At 57.9% G+C, this 15859-nt stretch overlaps 1 protein-coding gene across 1 annotated transcript in view; it reads left to right on the forward strand.

Moving 5' to 3' along the window:
* Nucleotides 1-2280: 2280 nt before the first annotated feature.
* The window catches only part of KIAA0930 (KIAA0930 ortholog), a 37416-nt gene continuing 23837 nt past the window's right edge, over nt 2281-15859 (forward strand). The window contains exon 1 of the mRNA XM_045872348.3: nt 2281-2442. Coding sequence (XP_045728304.1) covers nt 2379-2442 — 64 coding nt within the window. The 5' untranslated portion in view covers nt 2281-2378. The remainder of the gene's footprint in view (nt 2443-15859) is intronic.

Raw genomic sequence — 15859 nt, forward strand, 5'->3', positions numbered from 1 at the left:
CTGAGGGCACAGAGGGGCCAGACGCGGGCCCTGCCCAGAGGTGCTTGGGCCCAGGGGCACAAAACTAAAGCAGGGTCCTGAACACCCATTTCCTCCTCCAGGCTGTTCCCCAGCGCCACGGTCGCAGGCCTCCTTACTGCCTTGCCCAAGAGGCTTTCCTGCTTCCTATCAGGCCTCTCATCCATTCTGCCTCTGCTCATCCCACGCTCATTTCCAGGGTGTCCACCGTGTGCCCCGCGGCGTGCTAGGCGCCGGGAACACAGCCGTGAGCTGTGCAGGAATCGGAGGATACACAGCCTGCGCAGCCGTTCAGTGTGATGTGGGAGGAGGTGAGTGCTGTGCTGTGCGGAAAATAAGGCAGGGGAGGAGAGCAAGGGCGGGGGGTTTCTGGTAAGATGGTCGGAACAGGCCATTTGAGGAGGGGACACCGGGACCCGAGGGAAACCAGGGGACACGTTTTACAAGGATGGGGAGAAGAGCACAGTTGACCCTTGAACCAGATGGGGCTCAAGGGACGCCATCCCCACGCAGCTGAAAAGCCCCGTGTAACTTCTGACGCCCCCCCAAACTTAACTACTCATAGCCTGCTGTTGACTAGGAGCCTTTCCAATAACACAGTCGATAAACACACATTGGGTGTTGTGGTTGTGTATGTACCGTACATGTTTGTGTATGTATCGTACATGTTTGTGTATGTATCATATACTGTATTCTCACAATAACGTAAGCTAGGGGCGCCTGGGGAGCTCAGTCGAAGGTCATGATCCCAGGGTCCTGGGGCTCTGAGCCAAGCCAGGAGTCTGCTTGTCCCTCTCCCTCTGCCCCTCCCCCTGCTCATGCTCTCTCTCTCTCTCCCTCGCTAATAGATAAAATCTTAAAAAAAAGAAAATCATAAGGAAAACACATTTATAGTACTATACTGTATTTCTTGGGGAAAAAAATCTGCCTGTAAGACCCTCGCAGTTCACACCAGGGATATTGGGGGGTGTGGGGTGGGGCCTGGAGGCAGGACCTGCCCCGATGGGTCAGAGTTGAGACACCCCCACCCCCGCCACTGACTCTCCATTTCCACCTGCCCCAGAAGTGCTAACAGGCCTGGGTCCCGGGAAGGCCTCTGGCTGCTTCTTCCCCGGGTCTTCACCATCAGCAGAGGCCAGCACACCATGGGTTCCTGGCTGGACCTTGGCCTTCATCAGGATCACATGCCCAGCTGACCCCATATGTTCCTACTCCTCGATCCTCTCCTACCTAGTCAACACTCAGGGACACACCCCCATTGCACAGCTGAAGAAACTGAGGCTCAGAGCCCTTCTCAACACCCTGCCTGGCACTGGGCGAAGGACTCACCCTGGGTTCTGCGGAGGATGTTCCCGGCGGAAACCGGCCTTGGCAACTGGACTGGGAGGAGAGTGGCAACGTGGGGAGCAGGTGACAAAGTATTCTCGCGCGGGACGCAACAGGAGCAGGTGGTAGGAGGGCAGAGGGGGCGACAAATAGGCCCGGAAGGGGCGATGGGAGGGGCTCAGAATGCCAAACCGCTGCACGGTGTTTGGGGGCGGGGGCCGGTCTCGCGGACGGCCGCGGGGGTAGGGCCTGGAGGAGGTGGGCGCAGGGGCCAAGCGGCCAGGGAGGGTCAGAGGCACCGCGCGGAAGGTCGAGACCGGCTCGCGACAGCCGTTTGAGGAAGAGCGTGGCTGGCGTCCGAGGGGGGCGGGGCCAGAGCCGCCAGGTTTGGTGGGGGTGGGGAAGAGACCTTGCCCGCCGGGCTCCTGGCCGTGGCGGCCGAGGCGGGGCCTCGTCGGTCGGGGGCGGGGCCCGGCGGCTCGGGGCGGGCGGGAGGCGGAGCGCGCAGCTTCAGGGGCGGGGCCCGAGCAGCCGGGGGCGGGCCGGGGCGGTCCTGGGGTGAGTCGGGACGCGGTCGCGCGGCGGTGGGGGGCGGGGCCCGAGAGGCCGGGGCGGGGCCTGGAGGGCCGGGGCGGGGCCTGGAGGGCCGGGGCGGGGCGGGCGGTGGCCCGGAGGCGCGCGGGCGGCCGCGGCGGCGCGGAGCTGCGCTCCTTTCCCTGGGCTTGGCAGGCGGGTGGCGGCGGCGGCGGCGACGGCGGCGGCGACGCGTACAAAGGCGGATTGTGGCTTCACTGGTGCTCGCGGCGGGGGGCGCCGGGGCGGGGGCGGCGGGGCGCGCCGGGGGCCCCGGCGGGCGCGGCGCGGGCGATGAGCCGGGGCCCGGCATGGCCTCTGCGCGGCCGCCGGGCCGGGCCTGCGCCTCGGCGCCCGCGCCCGCGGGGCTCCGTGCCGGGCCGCCCGCCCGCCCCGCCGCCGCCGCCGCCTCCCCTGAGCCTGCGGGCGGCGCGGAGGCCGAGGAGCGGTCGCTGCAGCGCATGCTGCGCGCCATAGCCGAGGAGCGCGGCCGCCTCAGCCTGCGCCGTGAGGTCTGCGGCCTCGGTGAGTGGGGCGGGCCGGGGCCGCCAGCGCCGCGGGAGTGCGCGCCTCCGGGGTCTGCGCGGGTCTCCGTCACTGCGTGTGTCTCTGTCCCTGGACGCGTCTCTGTCTCTGTGTCCCGTCTCTGTGCCTGTCTCGGGCTCTGCGTGCGTCTCGGTCTCTCTGTGTTTCCGTCTCTGCGTGCGTCTCCGTCTCTGTGTGTTTCCGTCTCTGAGCGTGTCTCTGTGCGTGGGTCTGTCTCTCTATGTCTCTGTCTCTGCGTGTCGTGGCCTCCTCCATGCGCCCCCAGCTCACCACGTATAGGTTTTTCCTGCGTCCCTGTGTCTTGGTCTCTGATTTTGGCCCGAAGAGCGGCTCCGCACACTCATGTTCCTGGGTCTCTTCCTCTTTCCCGGGTCATTCCGTGTCTCCCTCTGTCTGTCCTTTCGAGTATGTCTGTTCACCCTTCTTCCTCTCCGGGGTTGTGGCAGGTCCCTGCCTTCTCTGGGAAGCCCTCCCCGGGGCTTCTGTGCCGCTGCAGGGAGTGTGGGCGTGGGATCTGGGGAGACCCGGAGCCCATCGCGGGGGTGGGGGCCAGGCCCCCTTGGGCTCTGGGCAGATTTCCCTGCAAGCGTGCCCTGGCCACGGTCCCCAGCTTCCCGAAGCCTTTGTCTTTCCGCACCTGTCCGCACTGCCTTGCCTCCTCCCCGTCAGCTCTAACTGGGGACCTGTTGGGCCTTGGCCCCCTGAACCCACCCACTTAGCACAGAGAGCAAGGCCTGCTGCCTCTGTGGGTGTGATCCTGCTCAGCCGGGGCCCTAAGTCCTACATGTGCTGTGGGGTGGGGTGGGGTAGGGTGGGGGTGCATGGTATTGTTTGGAAGAGCCCGGGACTGTTAGGTGTGGGTGGGGTCTCCCTTCTTGGCTGGGTGTGAGGTAATCGCTCCCGATGGATCCTGCCTAGACTGAAGCCGAGGAACCCCCTCCCCTGTAGTGTGAGTTTTTCATTTTCTCCATGGAAAGACCCCTCCCTTCTTCCTGCAGGAATGATTTCATACCACATTGTCAGCTCCCCCATCCCCAATCTGAGCTGGGGATTTCTGGGGGTGGGGTGTGGGGGTGACAGCGTTGTGAAGGAGGGAATGTCAGCTTTGGAGATTCTACCTGTCCCCTTGTGGTTCACCATCGGGGAGTCCCAAAGAGCCAACACATCCCCTCTAAGGTCACAGCAGCCCTAGGGTTCCAGGCCTCTCAGCAGGCCACGCCCTGGAGGCTAGTGAGGAGAGGAAATAACTTTGAATCCTCCTTTTTGTAGGAGGCAGGCTTACCTTAGCATAAGACCTGTCCCCTCAGGGAGCCGGACCCAGCCCAGCCTGTCCCAGGAATGACCTTTCCTCATGGGCAGGCATGGGAGTTGGGGGGGTGGGTTGTGCCTACCAAGTAGGATGGACCAGGAAGTGGGGTTCTCAGGTGTCTTTTCTGAAAAAAGGTGTCATGACTTAGTTTTGCACAGACGTTGAAGGATCCTCATTAGTTCATTCAGCAAAAGTTCACTGGGCACCTACTGTGTGCCAGGCCGTGTGCCAGCCTGGCAGGTGCACCTCCCACCTGGCACAGGATGTCTGAAATAGGAGGGGTCTGAGGGACCATCTGCTGCAGGCCCCTCAGCCCTGCTTGCTCAGAAGCTCCAGGCAGCCCCTCCCTACTTCCCCGTGAGCACGCTCCCACTGTCCTCAGACCTCTGAGCACCCTCTCTCCCCTGTTAGGCCCTGTCCCAAGAAGCCTGCAGGGCCACTCCTTAAGGACAGTAATAATTAATTCTAGCACCTGGCGTTTACAGAGAGCTTACTATGTGCAAGGACATTATGTCCACTCTGTCACTTTGATTCTGACTTCGCCAGAAAGGAATAGCATCTCCGTGTCACAGAGAAGGGGGAGACGTGCCTAGAGATGGTCAGTGAGGAAGTGGCACGACTGGCATTGACCCTTGGCCAGCCTGACCCCAGAGCCTGCCCCGCCCCTCCTCTGCCCCCCAAACGTCCCCAGCTAGGCCTCCCGGTGCCTGCTGCGCTGCGTCTGGGAAGAAGTGCCCCGTAGTTACCGGGTCTCGTGTCCTGGCACCCAGGCCTCCCTCCCACACAGGGTCTCCTGTCTTACCCCCGTCTTCCTGTCCCCCCGTCGCTTATCCCCCTGAACTCAGTCCCTGCAGTGCTCTGATGCACTGTGTTTTAGGCCTGCTGTTTTCCTGGACACAGGACACAGGACACCCTCCTCACCTGCCCCACACACGCCTACAGGTGTCCCTTCAAGCCTCAGCTGCAATGCTGCCACTTCCTAGAAACCCTTCCTCCACTTCCTGTCCCGCTGCCTGGGCTCTGTGTACCGGGCGCAGGTCTGCGGGTTGATAGGGCCGATTATGGCATTGGGACACAGGCCTTTATGACTGACCCCCCCAGGCGGCAAGTGAGCCCCTCAAGGGCATGGCCCAGGCCGTGTCTCCTCAGTGCCCAGCACAGGGCATGTGCAGAGCAGGTGCCCAGGAAACATTTAGCAGACAAATGAGAGAATTTCTGGACTAGTAAATTAAGGGTGAGGGTGTCTGCAGAGAGTGGAATTTCAGCCTCTTAGCAGGGCGCATTTTGTCCATCTTTCATTTATCAGGTGAGAAATATGTTCAGAGAGGGCCAAGCTTAATAGTGACCTAATGCCAAAGTACAGTTAGGACCCAGTGGTTGGCCTGCGCCCCCAGACGGGAACCCAGAACTTTTACATGGCCGGTAGATCACTCCCCCTTTCTTCCCCACTTTACAGCTGTGACAACCTGTTAGATTTAGGAATTTAAACCTCCCAGATTGTCGTTGTTGTGTAATTAAAGCTGAGATCATGCAGAAGCATGCCGTGTTCCCTGAGGTTGTTTTGAAAGTGTCAGGGAGCCTCTGGTGGCGACGCTTGACCCCAGACACACTGTTGTCACTTCGGAGTCACAGTGACTGTCTCAGATGGGGAGAGTGACTGGCCCCCCCACAAGGGATTGTCGCTCGGCCATCATGATGAAAGGCACCTCGTAGATGCAGACCCGACTGTTGCATCTTTCCTTCAGCAGCGCTTGTGCTGGAAGCATCTTTTGAGGGCCAAGTCGGGGCATCGGGCCTGACCCTGCCTTGTGGGAGGTCACAGCTAAGTAGGGGAGAGAAGCCAGGGGCACGGGTGACAGCCAAAGTAGAGATCCTGCTGGAAGCAGCTGCTCCGAGCAGGATTTGGGGGTTTTATCCACAGGCAACTGCTTGTGATTCCAGGGAACAGATGAACCAAGCTGGCTGGCTGAGCGAGCTTCTTTGGGGCTCCGGGTTCTCTGAGCTGAGAGGCGTCAGGAGGTTCAATGCCCAGATGTTGTGTGGTGGAGACATCTGGACCAAAAGTGGGTAGAGATAGCCTGACCCTTCCTCCTGGGGCTTGGGCTCTCTCCTGGGCCCGGGGTGTCAGCTCCAGCACGCTGGGGCAGGAAGGCTCCTTTTCAACAGCGGTGGCACGCCACTGATGTTCCCCGAGGCCACGTGGACTTGACCTGGCCCCGGGACCTGGTGTCCATCACGGACAGGCAGGGGCCCCTCATGCTGCTCGTCTTTGGGCCCTGCCTAGGCTGTGCACTTGGTAGAGCTGCTCCTGCCTGGTCTCTGGCCCCCTTTTGGGTGGCCGAGGGCATTCTCTCTCTGGTGGCAGGGCTGTGGGGCCAAAGAGTGTTTCATGTTCCCTGTTTTCTTTTATTCTTGAAATAGTCCTATAAGGTGGATATTGTTACACTCTTCTCTTTGTCCTGATGAGCAAAGAAAAGGCAGGTTTAGAGGTGAAGTAACATGTCCCCAGTCACCTGGCTGGGAAGTGGCAGAATCTGCCTAAGCCTAAGCTCTTAGCAGAGGTGGACCCCGCCCACACCTGTCCTCGGGGTTCCGGCAGCCTGGGCAACACAGGTGTGCACAGCTCCCAGGCAGGTGGATTGAGGAAGGGCCCAAGTTGAAGTATGAGAGGTTCCCTCAGGGGGCACGGAGGAGGGAGCCCCCATAGCTGATGGGGGGTGTCGTGCGGGGTGTGGCCTTTGAGAGGGGCCGTGGCAGGGCAGGACCTGCCTGGGTGGAGGAGGAGAGGGCAGCCCCGCCGGAAGGGAAGCTGTGTGGGAGTTGGGGCTGCAGCAGTGGCTGGGCCCTTGGTCTGGCCTCGGGGAGTGTGGAGGCTGCAGTGGGGTGGCCTGCCCCGGACCCGGCATACCCACTGTGTGCCAGGCGCCCGGCAGCTACAGCATGGCCTGTAGAAGGAGGTTCTGGTAGTAGCCCGTTTTGCAGATGAGGAAGGCAAAGCTTCAGAAAGCAAGCTGACTCACCCAAGGTCATGTAGCCGGAAGGTGGCAGGACTGGGGTCTGTGGAGCTCCAGCTGAGACCTGTCAGGTGCCCAGAGCCATCTTGCAGGAAGTTCATGGAATGAGCCAGAAGGTGTGAAGGGGGACACTGCCTTACAGTGAGCCTCTGCTCCTAGCTAAACACCCGCAGACGCCAGGCGCCCAGGGCCGGTCTGTGAATTGGGAAACGAACCGTGCAGCCTTGGCCCAGCCCGTCACCGTTTTGCTAGGTGCAGTGCGGCTGGGCATCCATGGTGGGTGGGGGATTTTGGTGGGAGATGAGGCTGGAGGGGAAGACCGGGGGCCTGAGCCTCTGCGCAGTGGGGATGACAGAGTCTGGAGGGCTGTGGGAATTGTATGAGGAGTGCCAGCTTCATGGGGCAGCATGAGGAGAGAACGAGCCATGGCAGGTAGGGACCCAGCCCAAGCCGCGACACAGAGTCAGACCCGATCCTCGCGGTTGCGCTTGTCATTAGGAAGGACGCAAAGCGCCTGGCCTGGTGCCCACACATGGAGTTGGGGCTGCACGCATGCTCTGGGGTGCGGCCCGCTGTGCACTCCCTGGGGAGGGTCTCCCGAGGCTCCCTGGGGCCCCCAGCCCTCCAACCCAACTAAGGGAGGCCGAGCTGGTCCTGGGCCCGTGCTGTGGGAGGAAGTGTGACCGTTTGCAGTGGTGGGGTGCCTCTTTCGGTTCCTGGACCTATTTTTAAGGCCTGTGGGTTCCGGCCTCTGGACGTTTCTGGGGCTGGAGCAGCCTGCAAGGCTGTGCTGTGGTTCTCTCCCGAGGCAGGGACTCTGCGTCCTTTGAGGGAAACCCGAGGACTTTGGACCTCACACTCTAAAGAGCCCTGGGGTCCCAGCTGCAGGGACGTCTCCGCCAGGCCAGAGTGTTCTGAGTGTGTGGCACCCCCGGGCCCGCACGCGAGGGCCATTCTGCCCCCACTGTGTCCCCTCCTCGCAGTGTCTGCCGGCCTTACGTAAGCTTGCCTCCTTCACTGAGCCGGGCAGGCCCCGGATACCGGCTGAGCCGGGAGGCCGTGGAGGAGAAGCCCCACGCGGGATCCTCGGGAAAAAACAGCCTCGGAATCCCCAAACAAATGTTTCCCCAATTAAAAAAATGTTCCATGCCACATTATAGAAACTGGAAAATTTAAGAGAATGGGAAAAGAATTACAGTTCCAATCACCCAGAGACAACCATTAACTTTGCAAAGTCTTGCTTTCCAATCTTTTTAAAGCCGTTTTAAAGAATTCTTGATGTTCTCTACATAAAGTTTCTTAGTCATGCTTTTTGACTTAAAATTTTACTAAAACATCTTCCATGTTGTTCAAACTCTAAACGTCATTTAAATGACTACGAGACAGTTGAGTGGATGTGCCATCATTTACTGAATGGGTCTTTTTTTTTTTTTTTTAAAGATTTTATTTATTTATTTGAGAGAGAGAGAGAGAATGAGAGACAGAGAGCATGAGAAGGAGGAAGGTCAGAGGGAGAAGCAGACTCCCTGCCGAGCAGGGAGCCTGATGCGGGACTCGATCCCAGGACTCCAGGATCATGACCTGAGCCGAAGGCAGTCGCTTAACCAACTGAGCCACCCAGGCGCCCCTGAATGGGTCTTATCTTGTGGGAAACTTAGCTTGGATCTAGTTCTTGGGCCGGGCTCCCGGTTTGGGCTCAGGCAGCAGAATGTCTTCTGGGTCACAGCCCACGCTGGAGGGGAGCCGGGATGGACAGGAAGGATCCGGAAGTCCACCAGCCTAACCCTGTGGCTTCACAGACAGCGGGGTGAGGCTCAGAGAGGACCCCGTCACAGGTGGGTCCCAAGGGCCAGAATGAATGCCTGATTTGACCCTCCCCGCCAGAGCCCCTGCATGGGGGCAGCTGGAGGCCCATCAGTGGCAGGGCCGGGGCGTATAGAGGCGGGAGAAGCTCAAGCACAGCCCTCCCGGGGCCCTGTTGGCCACAGACGGGGGCTGGGATGTTGCTGTTGGACCTGCAAATAAGGGGTTGGAGCTTTCAGAGTTGATCCCCCAGGGGTGAGGGCCGAGGTCAGGGGACGCCCAGCTTGGCGAGGAGCCTTTGCACTTGAGGGATGTCTGTTGGCAAAAGTAGAAAGAGGGGACTTCATTTTTAATTTTTGGTCTTGTAGGTGGAGTTGCGGTTACTTGTTTATCTTTTTTTTTTTTAAAGATTTATTTGAGAGAGAGAGAGAATGAGTGGTGTGGGGAGGAGCAGAGGGAGAGGGAAAAGCAGACACTCCACGGAACAGGGAGCCCGACATGGGGCTCAATCCCAGAACCCCGAGATCATGACCTGAGCCGAAGGCAGACGCTTAGTCGACTGAGCCACCCAGGTGCCCCCGGTTACTGTTTATCTTTAAGGCAAAACTCCTTTGCTTCTGGAGGTGCTTTGAATTTTGAAAAAGGCTTTTTATACTTGGGCAGGTTCTTAGGACAGAGGAAGTGAGGAAAGCAGAACATTCTGATGAAGAGCAGGCGTTACCTCGCTAAGTAGGGAGGACCCCCACCCCGGGTTTGCACTCCTCAGCACTCAGCCTGTCTGCTGGAGAGCCTCAGCCTCTTGGGTCTCTGCTTGGCGGTCCCTCTCCAGCTGTTTCCTGACCCCTTGAAAGAATGGGCACCCCCTGCCTTTCTCTTGACCACTGCTCTGCCGATTTCTGCCGCCAGTCCCTTGAGGCTGCACAGCCTGCTCTGTGTGTGGCTTCCCCCCCGCCGCCCCAGGCTCCCCTCCAGGGCCGCCGATGCCCTGTGGGCTCAGGGTGGACTGCTTCATGAGAGCAGCCCAGGGAGGGGGCCCAGGGGCAGTGCAGGGGGATGGGTCGGTGGACAGGTATCTGTGCCGTGACAAGGTGATCGTTTCTTGGGGGGTGTCCCTTGAGTGGGGCATTCCTCAGAGGGTCCTCCCTGGCAGAGACAGAGTGGGGAAGTGGGCAGAGAACATTCCAAATTTAATTTTCCCCCAATGCTGTGCTGCTTTAGGGAAATCCCTGCCGCTCTCTGGGTCTGTGTTCTTCTGGCGGGCAGGGTGCGGGTAGGATGACTGTCCCGCCTCCACCTAGGGCAGAGGCCAGCCTCTAGACCTAGAACATCAATCAGAGTGTCACGAGGCTGCCTGGGACGGGTGACAGGGCCCGGGGCCGAATCCAGGGGGCCTGTGGGGGTGAGCGTGTGAACGCCCTTCCCTTGGCTCTGGGTTTCCTCTTACGGGGGAAGGCAGGTTGACCTGGAGCGCCGTTCTCAGCCCGTGGGGTGGCGCATGTGTCCACCTGTGACAAGCAGGGCCGGTGACACCACGCCTCAGGGAGGTCACTGCCACCTGGGTGCTTTGGCTCAGGCGGACAGAAGTGAAACAGGAAGAGGCAGAAACAGGAAGAACCCCATATCCCACCCTCCACAAGGGGGAAGCGAGAACCCTGTCGTCCCAGCACCCTGAGCCTCCACAGCCTCCGAGCCTCAGCCCCGTTGGCAGGGCCTCCTTGGGCGATTCTGGATTCCTCCTGACCCAGGGCGGAGGGGAGCGGCCCCCCATGGCGGGGCTCTGAGCTCTGGCTGCGCTCGCTGCCGCAGGGTGCAGGGAAGTGGTGCTCTCCGGCCCAGCAGCCAGGTTCCTTGGGAGACCCGCAGCCTGTCTTACAGGCCCTGTGTTAAATGTGTCAGCAAAGCAGTGAGTCAGGAGTTTGAATAAGGCCACAGCCCACAGAAGGTGGGACATTGACTGGGGAGCTGCTCTTTTGGCCCCGAACTGCTCTGCAGGATCAAACCTGGATCGGTTTGCGGGGAGCGAGGTGGGGCGTTGAGTGACAGGGCTGTGAGGGCTTTGCAGGCCTTGGTGTTTGGGAGAGTCCAGAGGATTGCCTTTGGAAACTGGGCCGTGGACCACTCTGGCGGATGCCCCACCTCAAGAGAGCGACCTTGAGGTCAGGGTCGGGGTTTATTTCCCTCTGTGCCCCGGGGGCCTCCCACAGAGCGGCTCCCGGAGCAGGTGCAGATCGACCCTGGCCTGGATCCCAGCCCCACCTGCCGTCGTGGTCCTTCTGGGTAACCTGAGTCAGGGCTCGGTCTCCTCCCCTGGGAGGTGGGCTATTGGGGTGACCCCCGCTGTGACCTGAGGGTTGTAAATGTACTTCAAGGATTTCGCCACACTGCGCGCTTGACTGCGGGTGGGGGTGCAGGGAGGAGGAAAGCCCTTGGCGGTGGAGGCTTTGGATGAGTTTCAGAGCTGCCAGGCTGTCCTCTGAGCCAGCTGCAGAGCGGAGCTTTGTCATCCTCACACATTGATTTGTTCAACCCTTGCCGACCCGCTCTTGTGCGCCCTGGGTGCCAGGTCCCGCTGCCAGCAAGGTGTCCTGTCTTGGCAGGGAGGGATGCTCAGGTGTTTGGAACCAGCGTGGAGGCTGTGGCTGGGAAGGCAGCCCCGGGCAGGAGACTTGCAGGGTGACATCGGACTGGTGACTCAAGCCATGAGCCTCCAGTTCCTCATCAGCTGAATGAAAACGCAACTTTACCCCAAAGGGTGTTCCGGAAGGTGGAAAGAGGGGAGGTAGCATGAGGTGGGAGGGGTCAGGTGGCATGGGGGTCAGGGAAGGCGTGGCGTGGGGGTGGGGGTGGGGGAGGTGACAGCTGAGGTGACACAGGGGCGAGTCGGGCATGGGCATGGTGGAGACCTGTCAGTGGGGGGATGGCAGGCTGAGGATGCACAGGCGTTTGGTCCAGAAAGAAGGGTGGGGGACCATACTGCAGACTCTGGGGGGCTATCTGGACGACCTGGCTCATCTGGTGAAGGAGCCCAAACTTCAAGAAGACAGGGAACCGGGCAGGGGTGTTGGGCAACTCCTGACCCGGCCACCTTGCATCCCTGAGACCCCATGCTTCCCTTAGGCCGGAGCAGAGCCGTGGGCTTGCTCACGTGGGGACCCGTCTGACCAGTACTTCTCATCTAAGTGCCTCATTCCTGCAGCGGGGGCGCCCCCAGCAGCGTCTTTGTCTCTTGTGCCCCAAGGGAGGGTCTTGAGCCAGCTGAGCACTGAGAGGCACGAGTTGGTGAAAGGCCTATTGAGGGGACCACAGAGGCCTATTCATTGTGCCCTGGCTGCAGGGGTGCGGGGGAGTGTCCAGGGGCCGAGGGCTGCCTGGGACTCTCCCCAGAGAGGCCAGTTGACCGCCCCCCCACCTTTGGGAGGGGGCCAGGCGGAGCAGAGGCTGCTGCCGAGCCAGGCGTGCTCTCGGGAGGCACCTCCCCACAGCAGCGACCCCATCTCCACCCCTCCCCGCCAGAGCCTTCGGGGGCCCCCAGGCTTCTGAGGATGAACACAAAACCCCCAGCCCAGCGAGGAGGCCCTGTGATGTGGGGTCCTGTCCATCTGTGGCTCCCCCTGGGACCTTTCCCTGGCCCAGCCACAGCAGGGCCTTGAATGCTCTTCCCCTGCCTTCGCCCACTTCACCCGTCGGTTCGAACCCCAGATGGGGAGCCTCCCTAGTGCTTCTGACTCGCATAGACTCGGGACGTGGCAGCGCGCACAGGCTCGTGTGAGGCGTTGACACATCGTGCGTCCCCTGAAGCTCCAGGGGGCAGGGCCACACCCAGCCCCGAGCACCCGGCCCTCGGTCAGTGTTTGCTCCAAACCAGACCAGGTGTGGAGGGGGGGCGGGGGGTGCAAGTACCAGTGACCTTGGACAGCCCGCGTCCTCACTGGTAAATAAAGCTTGCTTCTCAGAGTGTTGACTCGGGAACGTGAGTATTTAGCACAGTGCCTGGCACAACTTTTAGTGTTATTTAAATTCACGAGGTATTTATAAATATGCCATAGAGTGTTTGGACAATGGGAAGAGTAATTCCAGCGCTCTGGACCCTAACCTCCACGGCATTTGCTTTCCTTCCTTCCGTCTCGGGCGTAGTTTTTACAGCAGTTTCTTTCACGGAGGCATTTCTGTACAGTTTTGTGGCCTGCTTTTTTCTGCTCTTTAAACTTTCTATCCTATGCATTTTTTCCAAGTAGCTGCACTGTTATTAAAAATATTTTTGTGGAGGGGCGCCTGGGTGGTTCAGTCGTTAAGCGTCTGCCTTCGGCTCAGGTCATGGTCCCAGGGTCCTGGGATCGAGCCCCGCATCGGGCTCCCTCCTCCGCAGGAAGCTGCTTCTCCCTCCCCCACTCCCCCTGCTTGTGTTCCCTCTCTCGCTGTGTCTCTCTCTGTCAAATAAAGCAATAAAGTCTTTAAAAAATATATATTTTTGTGGAAAAAAGATACATTTTTGTTACTTTCTGAATAGGTAAACGGGCTGCAGGGCATCAAATTCAAAGGGTATGAGAAGATTCATGGTGACAAAGTCTCCTTTCCCTGTGGCCTCTTGCGGGAGGCTGACACCATGCGGTGGTGGCGTGAAAATTGCTTGTTAACCTGGGCGCCCGCTCAGGGCCCAGCTCCCCGCAGGAGGCTTCGCGTTCCCCCCGCACCTTCAAACTCCCAGCACCCGGAGAGGTAGATTCCCTTCTAACTACCGTTCTGCAAGTGGGAAACAGGCCTCGAGGGGTTTGGGGCTTGCCTGGCACATGTTGGAACTGCCAGAGCCTGGATGGAACCCAGCGCCCACGCTCCTCCGCGTCCGCACTCCCCCGCCCGTGCTCAGTCCCGCCAGCTGTTGGCTTTAGTAGTGAGATCCTCTGGCGCCATTCTGCTCCTCCTTTGTCCCGATTCCTTTATCCTAGAGATCTTTCCTTCCTGGCACAGGTAGAGCTGTTCCGGTTCTTGCTTGACAACGACAGAGCAGCCCATTCTGCAAGTGATTTCTGATTCCTCTGCTTACTTCCCCATGCACGGGACCATTGCGGTATTTTGCAAACACTGCTGTCATAATTACACAATTTGGAAAAAACCCTCGGGGGTGGACTTGCCGGGTGGAAGGCGTGAGCATGTGTGGGTCCTGTTGCCTGCCATCTCCGTGGAGATTTTTATCAGCCAGACGCGACGTCCTGATTCTCTACATTCCCTTCCGTCCGGGAGTGTGGCCAGGTGTTCTAATTTTTACAAATCTGAGAGGTGAAAAGGAGAATTTGGTGGTTTTCAAAGAATATCCCTCTCATTGTGTGAAGTTGAGCCTATTTTCATGTTCAGAAAGCTGTTTGTATCTCCGTTTGCTTTCCGTTCTGTCTTATTTTATATGCATTACAGGAAGCTTACTATTTATTAGGGAAATTAGACCTCAGTTAAGACTTCCAGTAGTTTTTCTGGTGCGTTGTTTTTTTTCCTTTGTTTATGACGTGTGTGGGGCTTTTTCCCCATAGACATTTTTTATTTTTATGTAGTTTGATGAATCTTTTCCTTGAAAGCTTTGGTGTTCTACTTAGAAAGGCTTTTTCGTCTCTTGAGAGAATGAAAAAATTCTACCACAGTTTTTTTTTCCCTGTGATTTTACTTTTAACATTAAACATTTTGATCTTTTGGAATTTATTTTGGCATGAGCAAGGACCCAGCCTTATTCTTTTCTCCTCGCTAGCCAGTTGTCCCGAGGCCAGTGGCTGGAGGCTCGTCTTCATCCTGCTGATTTGAAGTGCCACCTCGATGCAAACGAAATCACAGTGTGTCTTCTGTTTCGGTACTTTCTGTACTCGTCCATGAATCTGTGTGTTTATGCGCAGTACCATCCTGGCTTCATCATTCACTGAGTTCATGTCACTTACTTGTTCCGTTGGCCAAAATTTATTGCTTTCTCTGGGCCAGACACTATTCTAGGACTTGAGTATACAGCACTGAACAAAATGATCAAAGTGGAAACGTAGTCATACCTTCATGGAGCTTACATTCTCAAGGGGGCATCTCTGTTAAAACGCAGATCAGTTCTAGTAGGACAGGCAAACCATGGCCCCAGGCCAATTCTGGCCGGCTGCCTGTTTTTGTAAAAAACTTGGGTTGGAACCCAGCCATGCTCATTTCTTTACGCATTGCTCGGGGTGATTTTGTAGTTGAGACAGGACCATATGGTCTGCAGAACCTAAAATATTTTCTGTCTGGACCTTTACAGAAGAAGTGTGTTGGCTCCTGTCCTAAGAAAAGGCTGAAAGCAAACAAAGCAAACAGGTAAAACAGAGATGATGTTATGTAGTGATGGGTGCAGGAAGTGGGATGGAATGCTTGGGGTGGGGTTTGCAATTTTAAATGGGGTGGTTTGGGAAGGCCTTGAGGAGAAGGTGGATACTTCTAAAGGGCTGGAGGCAGGTAAGGGGGGTTTTGAGCAGGGAAGTGACAAGAACTGACTGAAGCGTGAGGACCAGTTAGGAAGCTGTACCAGTAAGGCAGGTGGGAGATAGGTGTCTTGGCTCTGGGTGGAAGAGTGGTTTGTGGGACGTGGTTGGATTCCAGGTTTGTCTGAAGATAGAATCAATGAAACGATACAGAGATAACGTCACAGTTCTGCATGGGGGAAGAAAGCAATGGTAGAAATTAACCAATATGTACACTACCAAATCCGTCCAGGAAAATGACGGAAAAGTTTCTGTTGGAGTCAGCTTCTGGTTGGCGCTATGGGGTCAAGGGGCATTTCTCAGTTTTTTTTTTTGTTGTTGTTGTTGTTTCACGTTGGGTGAGTCTCGCTATTTCGTTTGCTAGGATTCTTTGGGTTACAGGTCCCTGCTCCCTCCGGTTCTGTTCTTCTTGCTGGCTGAGGCGAGAGGCATCCCACAGTTTTAGGGGTTTTAGGTCCGTAACAGCAAGGGGTGACAGGAGGGTTTAGCTTTCTGCTGTGGTTTTTTTTTTTTTTTTTAAGATTTTATTTATTTATTTGAGAGAGAGAGAATGAGAGACAGAGAGCATGAGAAGGAGGAGGGTCAGAGGGAGAAGCAGACTCCCTGCCGAGCAGGGAGCCCGATGCGGGACTCGATCCTGGGACTCCAGGATCATGACCTGAGCCACCCAGGCGCCCCTCTGCTGTGGTTTTTTAATACTGATAGGAGCCCTGGCCCCACATCATTCTTTCTGAATTGCCCTGGCTGTTCTCGCTTATTCCGAAACATTCTCTTGCCATTTTCTATTGGCTCAT

Source organism: Mirounga angustirostris, unplaced genomic scaffold (assembly GCF_029215605.1).
Source record: "Mirounga angustirostris isolate CCGP_5_RB_7025 unplaced genomic scaffold, mMirAng1.0.hap1 SCAF_5, whole genome shotgun sequence".
Lineage (NCBI taxonomy): Eukaryota > Metazoa > Chordata > Mammalia > Carnivora > Phocidae > Mirounga > Mirounga angustirostris.